This window comes from Ixodes scapularis, unplaced genomic scaffold, assembly GCF_016920785.2.
Source record: "Ixodes scapularis isolate PalLabHiFi unplaced genomic scaffold, ASM1692078v2 PGA_scaffold6__148_contigs__length_123643588, whole genome shotgun sequence".
NCBI lineage: Eukaryota > Metazoa > Arthropoda > Arachnida > Ixodida > Ixodidae > Ixodes > Ixodes scapularis.
Genome location: NW_024609881.1, coordinates 25,008,805 through 25,034,177, shown reverse-complemented (window position 1 = coordinate 25,034,177; position 25,373 = coordinate 25,008,805). Strand labels below are relative to the sequence as shown.

The window sequence follows — 25,373 nt, the reverse complement described above, 5'->3', positions numbered from 1 at the left end:
TTAAAATGCACGTTGCCATTAAAATAATTCCTGCGTCAGAGGGCACTATGTAACAAAATGCCCCTCTTGCTTGCAATTCAGTCAAATTTCGAAAACTTCCTGACTGGAGCTCTGTTGCATCTCCATCGAGGCTACATCTTTCTGGCAATAGAAATTTTTTGGGGTGCTATGGCTCAAATGTGGTTCGTCATTCTCAGAACACACGGCAGCTCGCCCCTGAAGGAGTTCCTCTGGCTGCTGTTGCTGCTCAGTGTTGACAAAAAGGCAGAGTTATTCTGTTGTTTTGTGAAAATATTAAACTTAGAAGTTTTCACTTTCACATCCTTGACCTTCCCATTTGCCTGATCCAAGGAGTTCATAAAGGAGTTGAGCAAATCACTAAGGGATATGCAAATGCTGTCAAAATACATCCACCTCGCTGTACAGGAATTAAAGAAGCAGCCCACGAAGGTTCATTCCTCTATCAGCTGCAGCTTCTCAATGGCATCCTCAATGCGCACTTCCGTAGGAGACTACTGCCTCCGAACAAACATTACTCTTTGACTTGTGACAGGGCTTTCTAAATTATAGTGCCGCCAAAATGCTGACTTTATGTCGTTCCATGTGCTTATATTCTTGGTGTTGAGGTTGAACCGCATCCAAGCAGTCTTTGATATCGGCAGTGGCTTCTGGCATGCCATATATTTTGCAGCCAAACTTTCACTTCGTGGAACCAGCCAGTTACATCAGTGGACGGGGGGGCACCGATGCACTTACGGCAGCAGTGGATGGTTCAGCTCATGACTGATGCTGTTTCCCTGACTGTTCTGCTCGCTTAGTTGTGAAGGGCCCTTGATGCTGCTTTTGGCAGTAGCGCTTGAGCAGAGGTCGTTCCAGATATTAATTCTAGGGGGGGGGGGGGGCATTTCCACTTACTGGTTTGGGGGAGGCAGAGGGCGATAATTTAGGTGGTGGAAGCGACCATGAAAGTCGTGGTGGATGGCGCCCAGATTATGTCGCGGCCGTCGCCACCGTGTCACATGGTGCCGCCTAAACCAAAAAGACCTCAAAGCGACCGCTAACATTATCCTCCAAAGAGAGATGATAGAACTTGAAGTAATGTGTGAGGTGTGGCGGATGTACATCATCTCAGTCAACTGGCCAGTTCCAGTCGACAAGGGTGTTCTCGCATCCTTCAAACAAATGTAAAAAACAAAACAAAAAGAAAAACAACAAGCGAAGATGTTTTGTAAGGGGCGACTGCCCCCTTAGCATTTCAAACTATTTCACACTACACACAAAACGAATTTCACACTATGTATTAAGAAAAGTACAATGTTGATTTACAGCAAAACCTGCTGGGCGAGGGATTCAACTAGCAGTCCCAGAATCTGGGGCACAAGGCGCTTGCATACACACACTTGGCAACGGGTCTCCCCCAAAAGTAACTGCTAAGATGAGATGCCATATGGTACAGGATGTCAAAAATGGAACCTTCTAAAACATTACTCAACAAATATTTCCGTACCAAACCTGCATCTAAAAGAAATAACTGGATGTTGAAACTGCAATCCTTTTTTATCTTTTGATTGAAAAACAGGGAAATTAAAGTTTAGTCACATAGGCATTCAATGCAAGTTTTGCATTCTACATATATAGGAAATAACAACAACAAAAGAATGAAACCATCTTTAAAAATATATTAGATTACACCTCAAAGGACCACACTTTGAGCAAGTGCAAAGAAATCTGAAACAAGAGCAGGTTTTTTCACCTGTTCGTTTTCGACACTGGTTGCCTTTATCAGGTTTTTCAACACTGTTTATCACTACAGTGTGTTTGACTATGCCTTCTCAAATGAGTATTCCGAGAAAAGGCTCGGGAGCAAAGCTTGCACTTGAAGGGCTTTTCACCCGTGTGCGTTCGATTGTGTTGGATCAGGACATAATGCTGAGCAAAGGCTCTGGGGCACAGCTCACACTTGTAAGGCCTCTCACCAGTGTGTGTTCGATTATGGGTCTTCAAAGAGGAACTCCAAGCAAAGGTTTGAGGGCAAAGATTGCACTTGAATGGCATTTCACCTGTGTGTGTTCGAGTGTGTTGGGTCAGACTGCTTTGGTAAGCAAAAGCCATAGGGCACAGCTTACACTTAAAAGGCTTTTCACCGGTGTGTGTTCGATTATGCTCGGTCAGAGTGGAATTCCGAGCAAAGACTTGAGGACACAGCTTGCACTTGTAAGGTTTATCACCATTGTGTGTTCGATAATGAGACTTTAGATGGGAATTTTGAGAAAAGGCTCGGAGGCACAGCTTGCACTTATAAGGTTTATCACCATTATGTGTTTGATTATGTTGTCTCAAAGAAGAACTCTGAGCAAAAGTTTTGGGGCACAGCTTGCACTTATAAAGTCTATCACCATTATGTGTTTGATTATGTTGTCTCAAAGAAGAACTCTGAGCAAAAGTTTTGGGGCACAGCATACATTTATAAGGTTTATCACCACTGTGTTTTCTAGTATGGGTTATCAAAGAGTCATGGCGAGCAAAGGTTTGGGGGCACAGCATACATTTATAAGGTTTATCACCTGCGTGTGTTTGATTATGCTCAGTCAGACAGGAATTCCGAGCAAAAACTTCAGGACACAAACTGCACTTAAAGAACTTTTCTCCCCTGTGCATTTCAGTGTAGGGGTGCATTTTGAAGCCAGAGTCAGAAGGCGTGGAAGAATGGTGGCACTTGACTGGTTCATTGCCGTGGGCAACCAGGTGGCTCACAATTCCCCGCTGGTCTCTGGTGAAGTAGGGGCAGGAACAGCACCCAAACCAAATGTCCTCGGTGGCTTTCAGAGGACAGCTGGTCTCCCCCAACAGTGCAGCTTCATCACCTAAAATAAAATACTTTGTGTATTTGGAGACAAAAGGAAGCACAACCCACATACCCCATTGGTTTATAAAGCCATTGTTACAGTGCAGCTTCAACTGATTGGTTTAATATCTCGCTGTCTTTTTTTTCGGTCGTGAAAGTTTTTAAATACAATTCACTCTATTAATTATTTTATTAGCATGAACAGCATTGACCAAAGAACACTTCTTTGATTGTTGACAATTGCTGAATGAATTTTTAGCTTATAGCACTTAACCTTTTTATGTATCTGGTGCTAGTTGTGAAATAGCTTTTTATGTTCTAGAATTGAATGCATATGCAAAAAAGCTACGTTCTTGTACACACGTGGGACAAGGCACAACACTAAAGGGACACTAACACCCTCCCAAAAATATCTTTTTAGTTTCTTGTTGGGTGATTTAATATGGTGTCAGACTACCTAATCAATATTTTGCTACGGAATCCATCAAGTCTTCCGTCAAGGTCAAATGTGCCAGAAGGAAACCGAAAAAAAAAAAAGAGAAAAGAAACTTGTCCTGGTCAGTGCTGGTTTTGACATCCAAATGCAACACAGCGCTTTGGCATTGTCCGAGCACACCAAGAATGCACAGCGCCACTCGCGTCAAGTAAAATGGCAGCCTTGTTTCCCCCCAGTCTAATCCGGCCTGGCAACACGTGCATTGCATACCCTCGAACCGGCATGCCGGAAAAGGGTGAATTGTGGTACTGAGGTCACAAGACAAAAGCAAAATGAGGACGACTCGATATCTGGCGGAACTGTCTTGGGGACAACGACGTGAAAAATCGAGCGATGAGTTAAAAACACCATCCGAAATTTCAGTAGCTTATACACCTTAACATTACGGGCAGTAGTGGTCTGGTAGAGATTTCCAAAAAATCAGTCGGCAATTGGAAACCACTATTCACGTTCCAACAGAGACCGATGTTTATGCTGCCTTGGAGCATTCCTGGACTCGCTACAATATTTCTTTAAATTTTTGATCACACTCCCCTTAGTTGCACTGCTTTCGATTTTAAGTGGGATATATCTCGGGACATTACGGAAGCTGGATTTCTTGCGTTGATAGCAAACTTTCCGATGACCAAGAGGTTATGAACATTTTCAGTTAGCAACTTTTGTTTTTAAATTTCCTGCAACCGTCCTTGCAGACACAATCACTGCTTCTTTGCACTCTTTCGGAAGCTTCTTTTGGCCTCCAAAAGTAACTTATTCATCTTTGTTTGAAGTATACTTTTAGAGCCCAAAGAAAACTCCTGACAAAGCGCCAGCAGACGTGATAGACCTGTGCGCCGTTCAGATGACGGTGGCGGCGCCCCGAAGCAGATGAACTTGCGCGGCGGCGGTGACGGCGGCGGCGACGGCAGCGTGGAGAAACGCGTTGGAAGCTGCGGCGCACAACGCTCAGCGTGCGGTGGCGGTGTGACTTTGCGGCGGCAGCAACGCAGCGAGGCGGCGCGCGAGCCTACCGCGTGACCAGCAACGGCTCCCGCGGGCGCCAACTACAAATTCGTTTTGCGCCGTAAATATAGCTCTAAATTTTTTTTCTTCATTGTAAATTTGCTTTATAATATTCTTTTTCCATCTAGCCTCTTTAAAAAGAAAAGTTTTTTTTCCTTTGCATGTTAAAGAAGCTTCGAGGGATACCGAATTAAAAATAAAATAGGTGCAAAACATCCATAAATAAATTGAGACTTTTATTTCATTTCATTCAATTTATTTTTACCTCGAGAGATGGGGAGTAAAGTCAAACCTGATTATATTGAACCCAGTTAATTCAAACTATCTTTTATATCGAACTATTTCTGAACCGACTAGTAGCTACAATGAAAAAGCATAGCGAAAAATGTGGTTATATCAAACGAAAATTACAGCGTCTCCCGATATATCGAACTGCCAAGAACGTTGTTTTGCTCTGCAAGCTGGCTTTTCCTTAGTGCAGACGAGCGCTAAAGAAAGCCAGCTTTTTTTTTTTTTTTTGAGCAGCCACGTTGATTGCATTGAAGAAAAAAAAATCTTTTGTGGAGGAAGCGGGGAGAGGGTAAGCTGGTGAGAACTTAAAATACCAAGCGGCCACTGGATAGCCGCGTTGGCACGTCATGACATACAGATGCTCCTTTGAGAGTAAACAATTTTTCTAAAGGTGGCGGGATTGTTTGTTGTCAAATTCATTGAAACTTTGATATCAAATTACCCGCTATATCGAACTGGTAGAAGTGTTTTTGCGAGTTTGATATAAATGGGTTTGACGTACAATAGAAAGGCCGAAGGCATATACAGAAACTTATGTTTACAAGCAAACCGGAGCGCCCCTAGCGGACACCACCAGCGCCGCGCATGAACAATGGAGTGTGGGCAAGAAGCTCGCCGTCACCCATAAACAAACCACTGAAATGCGATGTCGGCGTCGACATGAGTCCCCCTGCCCTTTTTCGCGTTCGAATTGTTGATTCTACGTCTTCCTGGCAATGTACGACTACTTGAGCGGCCTCAGTGAAATTACCGAGGCTCTTTACACTGCAAAACTTTGCGTGAATGATGGGACCATGCGGCGATTCATTCCGCGAGGACGCCGCAGAGTGGGCGCTAAAGCCCGATTCGCATGATGAGATTTCGCTCGTAATTTTCAGTCGCGACGTCGATTGAGCTGCAAAAGCGTGAACCGTAGATGAGACGGTCGATGTCGACACTGAAAATCGCAAGCAGAATCAGACCAAGTGAATCAGGCATAACAAGTCGGTGACGGCCACTGGTAACAATGATGAACATCTCCTTGTATCTACTGTTTACACTGAACCCGCTTACTAACCTTCAAACTAAGCCTTTTGAGGCCTGCACTCACTTCTTATCGCAAGTACTGGGCTAACATTTGGCCAACAGGCCGGCGTCGTCTAAAAGAGCAGACGACAAGCAGAAACATTTGAAAGAGCACACGACAGTTCAAACGATCAGGTGGCCCTTTGAACTTAAAGACACACTCAACGTAGTCCACAGGTGGTCCGTAAAACTTGACTGTTCTCGGCGCTCATGTTTGAACAAAACAAATAAATTTGTTGACCCCAAGTATCCGTGAATTTAACCCAAAGCGCTTCCTGCCCAAGCAATCGTGGTCCGACAGCATCTGGTTTTCCCTTTTCACAGCGCATATCCAAGTCCTTGGACGAACCGAGCACATGAAAGCTGACCTTCAAACCTTTCTAGACTCTTTTAATACAGTCCCAGTCGCGGCTTTTGACAAGAAGGCAGGTTTTTGTCTGGTTCCTTTCAAAACAACGCAGGAATACACGTCTGGCATGGGGACGTCCACCCACAGCCTCAGACCGGAAGTGCGCCCGACGCGCCACCACCGCGCCATGACGTAACAGAGATAAGTTTGTGTATACCAAGTAACTTGCAGACAACCAAATTTAGGAAAAGCAAAAAAAAAAGAATCAATACCTGTAAAGGATAATCACAGGCTTGTTTTTTGAACGGATTACTAAATTTTTTGTTCTAAATGAAAGATTTTTACGAGCGCTTTAAGATCAGCCATTAAGGAGCATAGTGAATTTTGGGATATCCGTCGCGCCCGAATGTCATCAGCCTCGGCACGGTCAAGCATACCTAAGCCATGAGCTTCACCACTTGGTGGCGTCAAGGCTTTATGATCTAGCTTAATCAAGGTGTCCGAGGACCGGACTACCACATGACCATGCTGTCCGCTCGATCCCATCCCGCCGGTCGCCCCGCCGCCGCCACCGTGTTTGCAGTTGTGTGTTGAATACCACGTCAATAAGAAGACTATCACCAGGATGACAACATCAACAAACTATACCAGCATTGGATTGCTTACAGCAAGAGGGCAGTCAAGCCATTTGGTTAGTCGGTTAAGCCGTGGTGTTGGTGAGCCTAGATGCTTCGGCGTCTGTGCACTCCTTCCATAGTAAAAAGTCCCGACAACTAAAACGATTGCCGCGGAGGTGTTTACGCTAAAAGAGGGGTACGGAGAACGAATAAGACTGACGACTTTGGCAGTTCCTCCTCGTTTGGAATGGGTCGACCGGTGCGATACACCGCGCTGTTGCGCTGGTTCACTACCACCCTGTTAAAGCAAACGCTCTTTGCATAACAAAGGGGTTCGTTGTAAGCAGGCGTGACTGTACCGCATACCTGCACCGCGGCAAATGCAAACATTTGCTCAATTATGTTCCAGAATGCAGCTTTTGTACCTTAGCATTCCAAAACCCATCTGTCTGGCATCCCACACTCCACTTTTAACATAGAACACACCCAAAGCTCCCAGTTGACCAAAAATCTGCGAGCCTTCCTTCCTTATTATTGTTTTAGCCCCACTTTAAGCACTTAGAACGTCAATAAACTTGTAACCATTTTGGCATGTTCCACCCATGGAAACAGCACGCTCTGCCTTTCTAGAGAGAATTGAATGTTAAGTGTTTTTATTTAACTCTACTGGACTCTATCCCCCTGCAATAACCTCTCTGGTGCTGTGCCTCTACCAAATTACGTGCTTACTGGATTTACCATACTTTACATGCTGCCCTGTTTCATTCGTCTCCCTCAATGTTGCCGCTTTTGTATCCGTCAGCCCATATCTTAACCCACAGGACCAGGTTTTCAGCACCCGCGTATTAAGGGCAATAAACTCGCCCTTAATTGTCTAAAATGTTCTATTTTATCCTTACAGCTCTCTGCTCTATATTTCTGCATAGGCTTATTTTCCCTTGTTGCCAACCACTTCTCTTTTCTAGCTTTTCTTCACTGTCTTTATATCCTGCCAGTTCTTTCCCAATGCAAGTCTAGCACTGTATCTGGTGGCCAGAAACCATACCACTCTCTCTATCCTCTCTGTCACCGCCTTGGTATATGTACGTTTGGGAGCAGCTATGCACCGAAAGCCCAGAAATATTGAAACATCAACCTGGCAACTACTCTGGACACGCCTAGCGCCTTTGTATATATGCTCCCGTAGGGAGCAGAGTAACGCCAACTGTAGCACCCCAACTCAGCGACTAGCGGGGAATGCCAAAAAGGCTCAACCTCTTGCACGGTGGATGTATCGGGCATAGAAGCAAGGGGGGGTTCCGTTATATCTAGGCTATTGATCGTGGGAAAATTGTTTTTAATATCATAGGTAAGCACTCTCAAAGTGCTTACATCACTTTTTATGGTCCGAGCGAGCACAGAAGTCTTGTTTTGAGCCCAAATCACCTTAAAGTAGCAGACGACACAGCGGGCTCGGTGGTGAGTAAGTGTCGGCTCTGCGGCACTGCCGATAACTTTTCGTGGCGTTTCTTCGGTTAGTCAGCGCAGTATGACTGCTAGCCTAAGGTCTTTAACGTGCATTACGCAGCAGGGATACACGAAGGCATGCCCATATGGTGCTCGTCCAGATCGGAACTGGTAAACGGTTGGGCTGGAGCCAAGAATCCCTGGGTCCCGCAGCGCGAACTTTCGTTCTGTGTGCTCCAAGCTAAGACAAGCTAATCAAGTCACATGCGCAGAATGAAACCAGCATATAATCAATGCATGAGAAGCAATGCGTTATCGTATATGCACGTGGGAAACATGGTACAGTAGTGCGATGAGAGAAATTCACGGCGAGCTGGCGGCATATGTTTACAGCAGCAGTCGATTAACGCGTAGCTTTTAAATGCTACGAATACAATATACATTTGTTCTTGGCTCCTCCGAAAAGAGGAGCCTCCGTAACTTTTTTTTCGGCTCCTCAGAAAAGAGAGCCTTTCGTAATTTTTGGGCGAAGATCGAAGGCACTGTATTTTGCGCTAGCTTGCGTTTGCCGTCGTTCTGGCGTCCAGAAAACTGGTCTTCGTCAGAATCAACATTGCAGTTTGTGCTCGTTTAGTTCTTCAAACTTTTACACCAATTATCGCAAGAATATAACTTCCCTTGCACAGCTGAGTACAAGAGTTGCGAGGGAAGCCTGTTATACTGATCCACGACGGCCACAAAAGTCATAGTGTGCAGTGTTTCTCGCCCGCCGTGATACGAAAGAGCGATTTTCCAGCCACATGCCGGTTATTACACCCGAAAGCACAACACCCTGGCATCAAACGCTCAAAATGTAGCGAAAACAATGACTGCCGATACCACGCAAATGCTGCCGCCGTGAAGACTAAAACCTTTTGTGAAAGTGGGGGAAAATTTTGCCCGCATGATCGCCATGAGCCAATAGGGTGCGTGGATTGTTAGCAAACTCAAACATCAATCACTGGCACCATTCCGCTCCCCTCAAGAGAACAGACAGTGGCGCTAGGCACGCCGCGGCAAGGCTTGACCAGCAGACGACCTACACAACCCAGCAGAAAGATGGCGGCACCTGGAGGCCGTACTTGCAATGCAAATGTGTCTAGGAACCCAACATTTAACTCGCCCAACTTTTGTTCTCCATAGCTAGTAGAACCTTTTTTTAAATTTCTTATTTACTGCTTGCCTTCCTCCAATTGAAGCCAAGCCTACATCACCCTGCACATCTTCATCTGAGCTCCACTGAGGATGCTTCCCTGGTGGAGGATTTCTGAATCGGCGTGGAACCCTAGGAGTCTATCGACAGCTGTACAAGAAGTGCTACTCTAGGCAATGACCGCCAGTAGTCTAGATACCGCCACTGTTGTGTTTATAGAACAGCTTGAAACAAAGAACTTACCGAGACTTGATGTCTGTACCGGTTCCATTCTAATTGTTGTCTGCTGTCAGGCTCGTAAGGAGGCTTGAAAGATCACGAAGAACGCAGAAGACCACTCGAGACGCCTACGATTAAATGGATAGAGCAATGATAGTAATTAAGAACAAAGTGAGCACGGCCTCCAAGTGAATCAAGCTAATCAAACAGCTATGGAATAACACGTACAAAACACACCCAGGATTTTAAAATTTGGAGATAATAAAAAATGGATGAGGAAATAAAATGTCTGTGTGCTTAGTTATGGGTGGTGGCTAATGGCACTGGACCTGAAGTTTGAAGGTAAATTAAAAACCACCTGTTTGTTTTCTGTCGCACAGCCAGTACGATAAACATCTAATCAGTTAAGACAAATTTGGCACCAATACAAATCACTTGGCAGTTTCAGTGCATCGTTGTAATCAAAGTCGTTGCATCACAATGAGTGTTTTGAGTGTTTAAATTTTCTTTTCTCTTTTCTCAAGGTACTAAATGTGCTGACACTCATCAAATCGACACGAAAAACCACAACTGAATTTTCTCTCCAGTCACGATGAACTAGCAGAAACCGTGATCCATCTACAGTTGAGGAGTCACAAGCAATTACACTTCAACTCAGTTGAAGGGCGCTTTGACAAAATCGATAAAACTGCTAAATGCGGCTCTTCAAAATACATCACACAGAAGTGATAATTACCCTACCAATGTAATAAACGGTGAGACCCTCAGTTTCTTTTAACACCACTTGAACCAACCCATTTCATCAAATGCCACTCTGTCAAATCGATAGCCAAGTGGGTAACGCACAGCAGCTCTGTGCAGCATGTGGATTGAAATCGCGCACTGCAGAACCCAAGCATCCTGAGCTACACCCCTGCCACTGCCCAGTTTGACACAAAAGAGTGTTGTACTTACGTGCAGTCGTGTAGTCAGCATACTAAATTAAGACTGCAGGAGGGCAGCAGACAACACCTAGAAAAAAACGGAGAAAGAAATGCAATTCGGTCATGTTGCCACATACATGGCAGATTTGACGAGCGCGGCTCCCATGTGAAGAAACGAGGTTCGAACCCTGCTTGACTCTGTTCTTTCTTTTAAATGTGATAGCATTTCTTCACTTCCAATATGAACTGGAAAATTCATTTTGAAGTTTGGGTAAAACTAATTCCGCCCCGATTAAAACTGCCCTTCTACATACACAGTGAGCACCCAGTTAGTTGCCAAGTTGTGCAAACTCGTGTTGTTCTCCAACAGAGCAAATCAGAATCCTCTGTAATTTCTTATCAGATTAGACTGATCTCCTACACCAAATCTCCAGGAAGTGCATTCAATCTGCACAATTTTTGGTACAAAATGCCATAATTTCGAAGTCCAAGATTCCTCAAGATCTCCCTATGGTAGGCTTCACCTACATTAGAAACTATATCTTTCCCGGAAGTTCACCTTCGCTGCAACGTTTCTAAGGGCACCAATGAGCAATCTACATACTGGTGCTCTTAGGTGCTATCATGCACATTGGTGCTCATAAGGTTCTCTCCCTGAAGTTGGCTGCACCTCAGTCGAAAATCTGCCCCGTTTGCCAGACTGCAGCTTCTCAGCAGTGTTCCTAAAAGCATCAATGAGCGAGCGCTAAGTTGTGCACATTGGTGCTACTAAATTCTACACTGCACATTGAGCCTGACCATGTTGTCAGAGTGAATGGGCTTTCTCATTTCCAGAAGGGCTTGCATCCTTTTTTGCAGTTTTATTTATTCACATCACGCACCAACTCCCGCAACTGCATACATTGCTGCACTCGGACAATCAGTGGTGATAGACTAACTGACCCAACTCTCATGCCACTGGTTTTTTAAGTCAGTGACTCTACTGATTCAGAAATGGCAGAGTGCTAGACCCTACAGGGTTCTCTCAAACTCTAGAGTCAATTTTTTTTATAAATAAGTTGCATTATTATATTTGAGTTTTGTAAGTGTAGTGGAAGCTACACTCACAAACGGAAGCAAACCGTTGTGCTGATGCTGCTACCAGCATATCACATCAGACACACTAGGATTTGCTGGAACTGCTTTAGGCTTGAAGTGGCCAAGGTGGCCCTTCATTTATTTACAGGATGTATTTACAGATACCGTCCGGACCGGGAACCAGCCAGCTGAAGGTGTAGCCGTCGAAACCTTTCTCGAGCCACCTGCCCGAGTGATATCTCGTGGAGCTTTTTTTTTCTTTTTCTTTCACCCGCGCACTGGTGCGCGTCTTTGCGTGTGGCTCGCTTTCTGTGAGCCACATCGCCATCGCGGACACCTAGTTGCTACAAGTCTTCCCCCCCTAGTGGAGGAGTAGAGTTTTGCTCCACGAAACAGTTTTTTGTTTGTTGGAGGGTTCTTGATCAGGCCTGCGAGTGTTGTCTTGCAGCTTCTGCAAGGTGACTGATGAAAACACGCATGCAGTGTCGCAAATTGAGGCTGCCATAAAAGCAGGTTTTACCCGGTCAATGGACACGACGTCGGTTCGTCCGTTGATGATGATGGTGAAAGTCTTCTTGTCTCGGGCGATGACTTTAAATGGGCCGTCGTAGGGTGGTGTTAAGGATGGACGCACGGAGTCACGACAAAGAAACACACGTGTACATGTTGTTAGTTCTGTGTGAATGAAAATTTTCCGTGGTGTTTGTTGTCGAGGCAAGGTCGGTCGCAAAGAGGATAGCAGGTCTCGTAGATCTTGAAGATACGAAGGAAGGTCGGGTGGTGGAGTGGACAGGTGTGTAAGGAACTCGCCAGGAAGTCGCAGTGTTGTTCCAAACACTAGTTCAGCAGCTGTACATCCAACATCTTCCTTCAAAGTGGCCCGGATGCCCAAAAGCACCAAAGGAAGATGGTTCACCCAGTTGGTCCTGTCGTCCTTTGTGATGAGCGAGACCTTGAGTTGCCGGTGTAGTCTCTCGACCATGCCGTTGGCGGACGGATGGTAGGCTGTCGTGTGGATGTGGCACATTCCAAGCATTTTTGCCAGTGATGCGAAAAATGAACTTTGAAATTGCCTACCATGGTCCGTGGTGACGATAGAAGGGCAGCCGTACCGCGCAATCCAGTTGGTGATGAACGCTTGTGCCACGGTTTGTGCGGTGATGTCCGTAATTGGAATCGCTTCTGGCCATCTGGTAAAGTGATCCACGCATGTAAGGATATATCGGCACCCTTGGGATGGTGGGAGGGGTCCGACAATATCGACATGCACGTGGTCGAAGCAGGCGTCTGGTGGTTTGAAAATATGTAGCGGGCTTTTTGTATGACGCTGAATCTTGGAGCGTTGGCAAGAGGTGCAAGACCGCGTCCAGAGGCGAATGTCCCGGTTGATGATGGGCCAGACATATCTCGAGCAGATCAGTCGTTGGGTTGCACGAATACCAGGATGGTTCAGGTCATGGAGGGAGTGAAAGATGGGGCGTCGAAAAATGGGCGGGATGTACGGTCGGGGCGTACCCGTTGAGGTGTCGCATACCACATCGCAGTTTGCAAGTGGTAGAGGTACAGGTCGAAGCTGCAGTGAGGTGGAGGACTCTTGGAGTCTCTGCAGCTCGTCGTCATACTTTTGGGCTGTTGCCAGTTTGGAGAAGTCGAGGTCAGGTGACGCACTGAGTGTCTCGACGCGTGACAGGGCGTCTGCCGCCTCATTGTTCGCTCCAGATACGTGGCGCAGATCAGTTGTATATTCTGAAATATAAGCAAGGTGACGAGTCTCTCGGGTCGAATACGAGGTTCGATTAGCGTGGAAGGCGAAGGTGAGGGGCTTGTGGTCTGTAAGGACGTGGAAAACCCGGCCTTCCAGGAAGTGTCTATAATGCCGTATTGCTGCATAGATGGCAAAGAGTTCGCGACCAAACGTGCTGTAACGTGTCTCCGCCGGCTTCAACTTCTGTTAAAAGAAGCCTAGCGGAAACCAGTCCGTCTGGTTGTACTGTTGTAGCACGGCTCCCACTGCGACATCCGAAGCGTCGACCACAAGTCTCGTGGGTGCGTCTGGTCGTGGGTAAACGAGAAGTGCCGTGTCGACAAGAGCTTGCTTTGCAGTCTTGAACGACTCCTCTGCCATCGAATTCCATTCGACCAGTGATGTGGGACCTTTTGGTGAGCGCAGCAGATCTGTTAAGGGTTTGAGAATTTGGGCGCAGTTGTTAATGAAGCGTCGATGGAAGTTGACGAGGCCCAAGAATTCTCGCAACTTACGAAGTGACTTGGGTTGCGGAAAGTCCTTGATGGCTTCCACTTTCGAAGGTAACGGGTGAATGCCTTCGGGTGTCACTCGGTGTCCTAAGAACTCGAGGTTGGACGTGCCGAAGACACATTTTGTTGCGTTGACGACGAGACCATAGTTGCGTAGCTGCCCGAAGAGTAAGCGCAGATGTTGTTCGTGCTCTTCCGGGGAACTGCTCGCGATGAAGAGGTCAACAACGTATGCAAACACGAAGGGTAGCCCGCGTGTCACTTCGTGTATAAATCTTTGAAATGTTTGTGCTGAATTTCGAAGCCCGAAGGGCATTCGCACAAACTCGAATAATCCGAACGGTGTGGTGACAGCAGTTTTCGGAATGTCAGCTGGCTCGATAGGTATGTGGTGGTAAGCTTTTACTAAGTCCACCTTGCTGTAAATGGAGGTCCCGTTGAGTTGCTCTGTGAAGTCATGCAGGTGTGGTAGAGGGTAACGATCTGGCAACGTGTTGGCGTTGAGGGCGCGATAATCGCCGCACGGCCTCCAGTCTCCTGGCTCCTTCTTGGGCACCATGTGTAGAGGTGATGCCCAGCAGCTGTTCGACGGCCGAATGATTCCGAGCTCGAGCATGTGCTCGAATTCCTGACGAGCAGTTTGGAATCGTTCACCGGAGAGGCGACGAGGTCGTGCGTATACAGCCGGACCAGAGGTGACGATGGTGTGAGTTACACCATGCTTGGTCGGTTGTGCCATGTTGGAAGGTCTTGTGACTTCAGGAAACTCGGTAAGTATAGATGCGAATCCCGTAGATGGTACGATTTGACGTATGCCAAGGGATGAAACGGTTGCAGACATACCATTTACAGCCAGGCGTGTCATACCGTCGAGAAGACGACGGTGGCGCGTGCTGACATCTAAGTTAAAGTTGGACAAAAAGTCAGATCCTAAGATGGGACACTTGACGTCAGCGATGATGAAGAGCCACCTGAAAATTCGGCGCAGTCCTAGATCGAGAGTCATTGATCGCATACCGAAGGTGGGTATGGTGGATCCATTTGCTGCGATTAGGTTTCTGCCTTTATCCAGGTGTCTTCTCTCTGCTGCTGTGGGTGGGATGACGGACACTTCGGAGCCAGTGTCGACAAGAAGTCTGCAGCCGGTGAACCGATCAGCAATGTAGAAAAGGCGGCATGCTGGTCGGCCGGAGTCACTTACCGCCTTTAGTGACTGGCCGGGGTGTTTTCCTGCCAGACACAAGGGGGGTGACACTTCAGGGCTCGCTGTCCGTACTTGCGGTGGTACCAGCAGGTACTCGGTCTTGGTGACGGCGATCGCGCTCGAGCGGAAGATGAGTTTCTCTGGTGGGAATGGCTGTGTTGCGAAGAACGCCGCGTACCACCGGCATGTTTTTGCAGGGACGCGACGGTCACTGTCAGCTGGTCGACCTTTGCTTGAAGTTCATGTATGGCGGTTGCCGACGACTGAGGCTCTGTCAACGCAGCTAGCGTCAGTGCCGCGTACTCCGCCACACGGTCAGCCATTTCAGCAAGACGGTCCAAGGACATGTCGTTTGCTGGGGCTAGGACCATGCGAACGCCTTGCGGTAGCCGTTGCAAGAACAGCTCCCGTAAGATGGAGTTGTTTACGTCGGAGGCCTGTTCTCCAAGAAGCTGGCGCATCCGGTGCAGGAGTTGCGACGGCCGTTGGTCTCCGAGTTCTTCGGTTGTCAGAAGACGTTGGAGCCGTCTGGTTGTCGATTCTGACTTCCTTAGTAGGATAGCGGCCTTTAGTTGGTCGTAGGCATCTGCAGGTGGGGTCGCCGCGAGCACGTCGTCGAGTTCGTCAGCGATGTCAGGTGGCAGGGCGGATACTACGTAGTAGTATTTGGACAGCTGGGTGCTCACTTTCCTCAAGTGAAATTGGGCCTCTACCTGAGCGAACCAAGATCGAGGGTTCTTTGCCCAAAATGGTGGGAGTCGTACCTGTAGTGTGGCCAGTGCTGTGTTTTCGGGAGATGCCTGGTCCACAACGCTGTCCGATGTCCCATGCTCGTCTGCGTGACGGGACCCGTCGGCTCGGTTCATGACCCTGAAGTGCGTCTGGGATTGGGGCAGGGCAATGGATGCTAGTCAGCGGATGGATTCACTGATGTGTCGAGGTTGTAATCCGTCTTCGGAGGTCTCCGGGTCACCAATTGAAGTGGTCAAGGTGGCTTTTCATTTATTTACAGGATGTATTTACAGATACCGTCCGGACCGGGAACCAGCCAGCTGAAGGTGTAGCCGTCGAAACCTTTCTCGAGCCACCTGCCCGAGTGATATCTCGTGGAGCTTTTTTTTTCTTTTTCTTTCACCCGCGCACTGGTGCGCGTCTTTGCGTGTGGCTCGCTTTCTGTGAGCCACATCGCCATCGCGGACACCTAGTTGCTACAGGCTGTTCATCTCCAAGAAACTTTCATGTTTTTGTACCATCTGGTGCCATGTCAGTGTCAGCGTCAACCCGACGGTTTGCTTCTGTTTTCCATCCCATGCATAAAAAGAAACATGTTTTTTGCTTCCCAGAAACCCACACTCACGAAATTTGAAAATCACTGCACCACCTAGAAACACCTTCGTGAAAAGTTCCGATACAGTGGCTAGAAGGAGAAGCGTGATAGGCGCCGTACGTGTGCAATAAGAAAGAGCGAGGAGCAAGGCGCAATAAAAATTTTGGGGACCGCTATGGGCGCTACACCAAGCGGGCGGGTGGCAATTTTTGGCAGGAGGCGTTAGGTTTCACAAATGTTGACATTTGCTTCGGGTTGCTGCCGTTTGTTGAGAAAAGGTTTTGCATTTCCGCATGCGTGCTGTGCGATTTTTCGGGCGTGATTTCTTTAGAAATATGCTATGCCGTCGAAAGGAAGAATGTGCTTTGTGCCTCGCTGCAAAAGTGGATGTAAGTCGTTTCATTTGCTGAAAGACGCTTTTACAAACACAGTGGGCAGGGTAAACAGAGAGAGCCAACAAAGAGCTGACAAGCGACTGTCTGGTTTGTGATTGCTACTATGAGGCAAGATTCGTCGACGGGACGTTTCGCATGTCGCTGGTGGTGAAATCGTTGAAATACCACTGGATCGACCACAGCTGAAGGGCGACGCTGTCCCTACGGTTTTTCGGATGCGCCGAAGTATTTCACCAAGAAACCTCCTGTCAAAAGTGGTGGACAGAAACTTGTGCAAGGACACAGGTAAATCAACAGCAGAAGAGAGAGTGGACCACCTGCACAAAACATCGCCACCTACCAGACACCTGCTGAAACAAGCTTCGTCATTCTGTGGAATTGGGTACTGCTTACTTCGGCCTTTTGCAAGCACAAAGAAAAAGAGGTGATCCCACAAATTGCTGCCAAAGCTAGTAATGCAGCCAGGACCAGTGTCCTGTTCTGTGTTCCTGAGGGGCAAATTGCACTTGGAGTGCTATGCTGTTGTCAGACAAAGCAGAAGCAGTGCTTGATGTCACACTTTCACTTGTGACTTGGGCTGTGCGCTTAAACCCAGTAATGAAAGCCGATACATATTGTTCACTAAATCTCACTTTTGTGTTAGATGCACACTCACAAGTGAACAGACGGGTCCATGTATCCGTTGTAAATACCTCAGGAAGCAGGTGCAAAACCAGATGTCACAAAAGAAACGGCTCAAACATGTTCTGGGTTGTTGTTCATGTTATTATTTATTGCTAGATTTAAAAGGTCTATACAGCAGTGAGGCAAAGAAAGGGCTTTATTAAATGAGAACACGAAATGCACCTACCAAAGCCAGACGACTTTTTTCAAGTTGCGGTGAAGAGCTGCACATTATGCTCTCATGCAAAAAGTGCAGTCATGAACCCAAAAACACTCACGAGCTACTAATTTCTTCCTGCTTTTTGTACTCTTGACATTGTTTATGCACGAGTAAATAAAATTGAGCACTAAGCTATGTGCCGTGCTCGCATTTTTCCTCAACCGCAGTCTCCAGTCAAGCAGCGGAATTCAGGCGAACGACCCTATTACTGGGTCAAACGTGTGCAATTCATGTAGTCGTCGAAAAAAAAAAAAAGAAGTCATACTCTTTAGGCAATAAAGGTACATGCAAGCATGTGGACTTTCAATATTGCAGAAACCCAAGTCAAAAGGCAAAGAAGCTCTGCGGCCTTTCAACACGCGCGGTGCGGGCAACACATATTTTCTAAATGTAAGTGGAAAGCAGATTTTCCCCCTTTCTGTTAAGTAAGATAACTCCAGTAGGTACAGTCTCTGGAAAAAGTCTAGAGCCCACCACACACATGGCCGGAGCGAGCTCTCTTCCAAGCGGCGGCGCTGCCACCATCGGTACTCCCTGGCTGCGAGGTTTTCGAAAGTTGGGGGAATTTCGCTCTTGCGTCGCACTCGCTATCGAGCGACTGTATCAAATACATTACTAGGGGGAATACGGGCCACAGTTGTGAACACAATAGGCTCAGCGCAGACAGCATCTGGCACGTTTGAATGGCCGAGTGTGTCGACTCTTCATGGTTTTCCCTTTTTGATAGGCCGGTAATCAGCGCCATCTCTCGGGTAGGCACTTTCGCTACCAGCCGCATATTTGGCGTGCGCGCTGTTCGGTCGCGGTGTCCTGGTCTTTTTAATGTAAAAGAAACTTGAAAATAACCTTTTATTGAATTACAAGGTGCATATACGCAGCTTGCACTTAATGGCTTGTTCAGTTTCACCAACTTCGAGCTGGGAACGACATCTATTACTAGCACAGGCAACTTGTAACTGACTCGATAAGTGGGTGATGTGCGTCACCAGAGTGCCCGACGGTCAAAAAAAATGGTTCATGATCTGGTTACACTCGGGTCGTGTGGTTTACCTTTTATGTCGAACTTGGTGCATCGCATGGCGGTCGCTACTTGCGTCTGCGTTCTCCGGCTTTCTCGAATCTGGATTGCCGGGCACCCACGGGACTTGGAGAAAGAGTGAGTGGTATTGAGAGAAGAAGCTGGGAGGAGACTGTCAAAAAGGGAGGAGGGAAGTCGGTGGCAGGAGCAGCGGGAGCAGCCAGGCCACGAGAAAAGGCTTTGGCGCTGCCGTCGCTCTGTCTAAAGCAATGAGCAGAATGAACCATATTCCCCCTAGTAAAGTATTTGACTGTAATGAAAGCAAGTGCGACGCAAACGCGCAGTTCATCCACACTCTAAAATTCCTTGCATTCAGAGAGTGCCCACGGTAGTGGCGCTGCCACATAAAAAGCAAGCTCGCTTCGGCCGTGCCGCAATGGACTCTAAACTTTTGCCAAAAGACTGTACTGCACGGTTGCATCTATTGGTTCAGGTCGAGTCACACAAGGGCCGGTGGCGCCATCTCGCAATGCCATTTCGCAGTAGCTATATAAACTAACTTACATGTTTTGACTCATTGCTAATGGCCGATTGACGCGACGGACTGATCTGCGGATGAATTGATCATGTGAAGACACGTCCCGCGGTTTGTCCGACTCCCAAGCGCATCCACATGAGGGAGACGACGAGCAGACGCCAGCGAGGACAGACCGGACATATTCGCCACCCCACAGTGCCACGAAACTCTAACTTTACATTGTGGCACCCTTGTTCAGGAAAGAAATCAATGTTTGTTACCGCAATAAACAATCATATGCCGCTGTTACGTACAGATCAAAGCAAAACACTGTGACAGGCTTCGCGCGAAGCACCACTAGCTCTAACCCAAGGCATGACAGTGACACAGGCGTGGCCCTGCTCAAGAAGGGTTCGGCGTAGAAGCAACGAAGTTCTGGGCTCGCAGAGGGGCGTTTGGAGATGCCTTCAAGCACTCCGCACTCGTGCACAGCACTCCAGTACATCACAGCCACAAGAAAGGTCTTGCTCGGTGAAAGCCTGATTGAACGTGCAAGAATTATTGCAGTGTGCTAGACGTGTTTTGACGGGAGCTTCTTGACACGGACCCGGAGGAGTACCTGAACCTGCTTTGCGCCAACCGGACAAAGTTTCCGAGGTTTCTTTCACGCGTGGAACCAAGCATCGCACGACAAAATGAACTAGCGAACGCACAAAGCAACGATGCGCCACTTTTGTTTTAATAGTCCGAAAACAAGAAACCAAGAGAAATTGTATACCTTTGCCAAACTAGGTAAATGTTTTTCAAGTCCTCGCCGAAAATCCGCGAGTGAAAAGGGGACTTTATCAGTACACGAACCAGAAACAGGAAAAGGGCGAAAATAGACCCCGTTTTCCCATTGAAATTTTCAGATAATCAGATAAAACTTTTGAATGAGGGATCGGGCTGAAACTTTGGCGTCTAGTTCGAACCTCTAGCGCAACCTTTAGACGGAAAATGAGCGTTCGGCGACGAGTAGTTTATTCTTTCGGTTCGCATCACTGCACTAGCTCTCACGCGAGCAGGAGGGAAAATAGACGTTGCAGTATATTCGTCCGTAGTTTCATAGGTAAGCAGGCACGTTTCCTAAAAGAGAGGGCTTCCAACGATCACTGCCGTTCAGTTTTGCTTCCCGATGAGCGCATGCAAGGCTCCACGAATATGCATTCCCGCTAATCTTTGCGTGCGCGCCTTCTTAGTCAATGTTATACACGAATACACGAAATGTGCTAAAAGCAGTACCTGTTTGTTGAACGAGAAGTCGAGAACCCTTTGAAAGTCACACCGACTCCAACCTCACCCACGGGCAGCTGCCTCGAAAAGTTGATTTGCATTCCTAAATGAATAGTAGAGAAATCAATACAGCTGAATCCGAAATCTCCGAATTGGGCGAAAGCTTGCGCCCTCTAGGCAGCCTGTCGGACGTGTGATGTAGAGCAGCGAACGCACGGAGAGCGACGCAACACGGCTGATTAAAGGGATGGATACTTCAACGAAATTTGAAATCTGTTCAAAAATAGGTTGAATATGACCCACAATATCCGTAAATGACAATCGCAGGTTTGTACTTTTGAGCCTGGTGGCTGTATTTTTCGTTACAAACGGCCCACTTTGGCAAGCGCTCGGAGAAGGCCCAGCTTAGAGCACGAGACATTCGACGCAATCGTGACATAGTTCGTCTCGGGACGAGCAAAGCTACGGCGATGCTGACGTCGAGAGGATGACCTAGTCGTTACAGCCACCAAAGCGGCTACTTTTGTACTAATTTTGAGTGTCGGGTTAATCTTCTATAATCTTGTAGGGGGACAATAGCGACTTCTGGGTCACACAAAAGGTATTTTCGTGAAGAGGGGAGTTCCTCTTTCCCTCTTCTTTCGTCATGGCCAGAGGCGAGACAATAACCGTCACTACCTCTCAAGTTTCCTAGACGGGCATTACTAACGAGGCGTTAGCGACATCCACCAGCTGCTCTTTGCTACTCATTTAATTTGTTTTATAATTCCTTTTCGTGTCTTTTTGAACAAGATTCTGGTGTGTCCGATGTGATACTGCTCCTTTGAACACATTAAGACCATAAAATAAGCGCCGAAATGTCGTTGTAGTATCCCTTTAAAACACATTTCCGCCTCCTCCTCCGAAATCACGCTTTTCGAAACTAGTTTGTCATGAAGTTGGTGAAGCACTAAACACTTTATCAAAGATTTTATAATATTGGATACATGTGGAAAGTTTGAGAAGGCAATTTCCAAGGAAATGGCGTTTGAAGCAGGATGAACATTTTGGGTCAGCCGGAGCGGGTTTAGTGAATGGTGCAACATTTTTTTTCGCGCGTTTCCCGAACAGCGTGAGTATGATGGCTACAGCTGTGTTTAAAATCTTACCCAAATTGGTCCAAGTTACTCCGGCGGGGGTATCACGTGAAAACACAGAAAAATGCTGGACGCAAGTAGGTTTGCGAACGTCGAGGTACAAAACCCTTACCCTGGAGTAAGATTGAGTCTGTGCACGTAGCTATTTTTTTTTAGTTGCTTTCTGAGCGAGTGCCCTGAACTGCACCGCGTCGTCTGTCACATGATGCCACTCAGGCAATTTAAAAATATATATATATTTACATTCTTAGAGCTATATAACGCTCTATGCACCACCTTTGAGCACACATGTAGTAAATCCCAGCTCGATAAATTAAGAAACCGATTTATGCGATATCTTTGACTGATGCGGTATATAGCATACCGGAAAGAGTAAAGGCCGGGGATTCCGAAAATATAGTTAGGGTAGCTCAAAAACTCGCCGTAATACCCCTATCAGCGTTAACACTCAAGTTAAGACGTATATACTTGGTGCGACGGCCAGGTTCTTCATTTTTAGTGGACTAAACAAGGATTTTCACCATTTATATCTGTTTTCACTGCCTTTCTGACCTGCCTCCAGAGCTTGCACGCTGGAGGCTAACTTAATATTATTTGGTAGGTCAGCAATAATATATTCATAACTAAGGACAAAAAGATATCATTTCATGAAAGCATATGCATACTATCTTGAAACATATTATATCTCCACATACAAAAATAACATATTATATGTTATACGTACGGAAATGTCAGGTCAAAATCAAAATCTAACCGGGCAGAACGTTTTGTTTGTTTTTTGTTTGCGGACTGCAAGTTTCTTCCTGCACAATAGACCATATGCAAAATGTGCAGCGCCATCTAGTAGGGCACCGAAGAGCATGCTCTGTCTCACCAGTTGGCTTCGGTGCAGGCAAAGGCCAGGGCACAAATTGCAGTTCTGAAGAATCCTTCGCTTGCACAAGCACTCGCGCAGAGAAAACACCTTCAAAAACCAGCGCCCATGCCTTTGCCAGCCCCCAAAGCCAAATTTCGAGCTGCAGTGTATGTCTGCCATGTTGGTTACAGTGAGAAATCGGCGACCGACGGTGCGACGAGCACATACGTGCACAAGGAAGAGCATAAAACAATAAAAACCCTTAGTTTGCACGTGTGGGTGAGGATCAATGATGGTGAGCAGTAGGCCTCGATTGTTATTGACAACGCTACGAAATTGAGAAACAGCAGAGGAATCTTGACCTGACAAAAATGGCAGCGCACAGAGTGTTCCCCGACATTCTAACAATTTCGCATAATCGTCTAATAGAAGATATCCGCTCCTCCACGGCGGGGCTTGGGGAAGCTCTCTCAATGGAGCGGCCGTGCACCAAGGCAGTAGCAGTCGACGCTGAGCGAGAAACAGCAGTTTCGGCCGCCGGCATGGTGCGAGCTCTTAATTGGCAATTCCAAGTCGACATTGCATTTAGAGCCAAACACAGATGCGACATGCCACCGACAACGCCAAGAGCAATCGTTGCTTGCACATAGTCAATTAAAAAGTCGCTCGAAATTAGCAGAAAAAACGAACACAAGCGAAGTAGCCACAAGTAGTAGGGCACACCACAGTTTGTTGAAAGTTTCAGTGCAGAAGGCGTACACCATTGTGTGTAACAAATTCTGGGGAGTTTTGGGAAGGAGGGGGAAGGGGGGGCCGTTCTGTAGAAAGCTAAAAAACGGTCTAAAAGCGAGACCCTGCAAGAGGGCGTCTGAGAGTTGGACAGTTCAAATTAGAGGGGAAGGAAACATATGCTTGGCGGCAAAAAGACGAGGTTCCAAAAATCAGTTGTGCTGTAAGCCTGTGTGCGTTTGGGGGAACGATCAGCAAAAACTGTACTCCACAAAAAAGCACTCTCTCCCTCCGCTGCACAAAAAAAAAAAAAAGAAATGGTTTAGAGATGCTGCACTTTCTTACAATTGCGTGCTCAATGGGCAATGTACCATACACGGCGGGTATGGACACAAACCCCCCATCCTCCCAGTTGTTGGGACCAACTTAACCAAACAAAGTTGCCCAATTTTTTTATTATGCTCAGATTGTTTTTGCAGCAGCTTTTGCTGTGCCCTTCCTATATAGGACTTGGGACTCTCTCACGAGTTGCAAGACGATTTTGTGGTCATGTATGCAATATTTTTGCACATAAATTTGAGAAGTGACTGTAACGACATTACTCTTTACAGTTACTTCCGAAGAATAGTAACCCTGTTACAGTTACAAGTTATTTTCACTAAGCAGTAACGAGTTACAGTAACCAGTTACTTAAAAAAAGTAACTAGTTACTGGTAATGCGTCACTAGTAACTATAGTTACTGCCTAACACTGATCTTCACTACCCTATTTATGAAATATGTGCAACCTTGCAGCACACACCAACTTCTCAAACCAAGGGCAAGTACCAGTTCCCGATGTAACTTGTTAGAAACTATTATGAGTAAACACCTGCAGATAAGATAATCAATAATGTGGTCCCCTGAGCCGCCCCCATCGATGAACATGCCAAGGCTTCGGCTGAAAATGTTTGCACCATGGCGATAACCCACTATCACTAGAAAGCAACACTGAAGACGTTCTATGTGGCATTGCATTCTGCTCCTTAACTTTAAATACAATGCTGAAAAAAAAAATTTTTTGACAAGTTTTATTAAATAATTACGTAATAAACTTATAAAAAGAATTAGTGAAGAAAGGTAAAAAAAAAATGCAGGCGAGCTGGTGAATGACATTCATACTAACCCCGAGATGTAGGAACAATAAAAAAACGGGCAGAACAACGAAGTCTCTAAAAACTTTGTTGTTCTGTCAGTTTTTTTTTTTTTTCATTGTTTTTATGTCTCAGGGTTACTATGAACGTTATTAAAAGAATGACTGTCCATTCTGTTCTCTCCTTCTAAGAAAAGGAACTGCATGCAGTTAGTGCCTGTCACTGGAGTGGGCATATAATTTTATCATCTGCTTTCGTAGCACGAAAAGGGAAATGCATGATAAAATCGTGTTAAGACAAATAATGACTCACAATGCATGGCAGGACACTTCCATACTCTCGAAACTCTGATAATCTTTGAATCTTTGCCCATTTTCAAGCAACTAAATAAATAAATAAATAAAAAAAACACAAAAAAACTAGGGTTTAGAGTTACTGAAACTGCAGTGTGGAAGAAAGCCCCAATCACCAATACATCGTGCCCACACAAGCCTTTTTTTTATATTTAAAAGTCGTTTTGGATGCAAATGCAGCTATAGCAAGCTACAGACATAATATCTTCTTTTGAAACTACAATTTGTGGTGGGGAGGTTTTGATTGTATTATTTTCTGGCACATGCTGCCTAAGACAAGATCCTCTTCTTGTCATTTCCAACAAGTTCTGTAACGATCTACAAGCCGCAGTTAAAAAAAAAAACTAACAAGAGACACTGTTCTTTGTAAGGCATCTACAGTCTATGAAATCTGGTGAAGAGCCAAAAGGCACAACTCCAACCCTTGGGAACAAGTGCATGTTGCAGCGAAGAATAGGAAGAGGAAAGTATAATCATATAACGATACACAATTACGAAGATGCCAGCGTTTAGTAGTAGGAGTGGAGTCAGGTTGGTTTCAAGTAACCCTAGACTCCCAAGTCTCCTTTCCATACCTTTTGTCAATAAAACAGTGTCTTCAAATGGATTGCAAAGCACTACTAAAACATGTCACCTCAAATCCAAATCTTCTCAAAGGCAAGAATTGGACTATTGCCACAATGGGCATCACAAACTGCCACTCCCCACGTACTGTGGTGAGCACGTCCACTGGGCAGTCAATTTCCTGGCGACAAAAATGCTATGTTGGGATC

At 46.4% G+C, this 25,373-nt stretch overlaps 1 protein-coding gene across 1 annotated transcript; it reads right to left on the bottom strand.

The window, feature by feature from the left end:
• Positions 1 to 1,219: 1,219 nt before the first annotated feature.
• On the bottom strand, positions 1,220 to 18,726 carry LOC115309135 (zinc finger protein 525). The gene is made up of 4 exons (XM_029967314.4): positions 18,638 to 18,726; positions 10,477 to 10,533; positions 9,547 to 9,650; positions 1,220 to 2,864 (listed from the first exon to the last, which is right to left on the bottom strand). The coding sequence occupies exons 3-4, from the start codon at positions 9,572 to 9,574 to the stop codon at positions 1,792 to 1,794; spliced, it is 1,101 nt and encodes a 366-aa protein (XP_029823174.2). The 5' UTR covers positions 9,575 to 9,650; positions 10,477 to 10,533; positions 18,638 to 18,726; the 3' UTR covers positions 1,220 to 1,791.
• Positions 18,727 to 25,373: the final 6,647 nt, after the last annotated feature.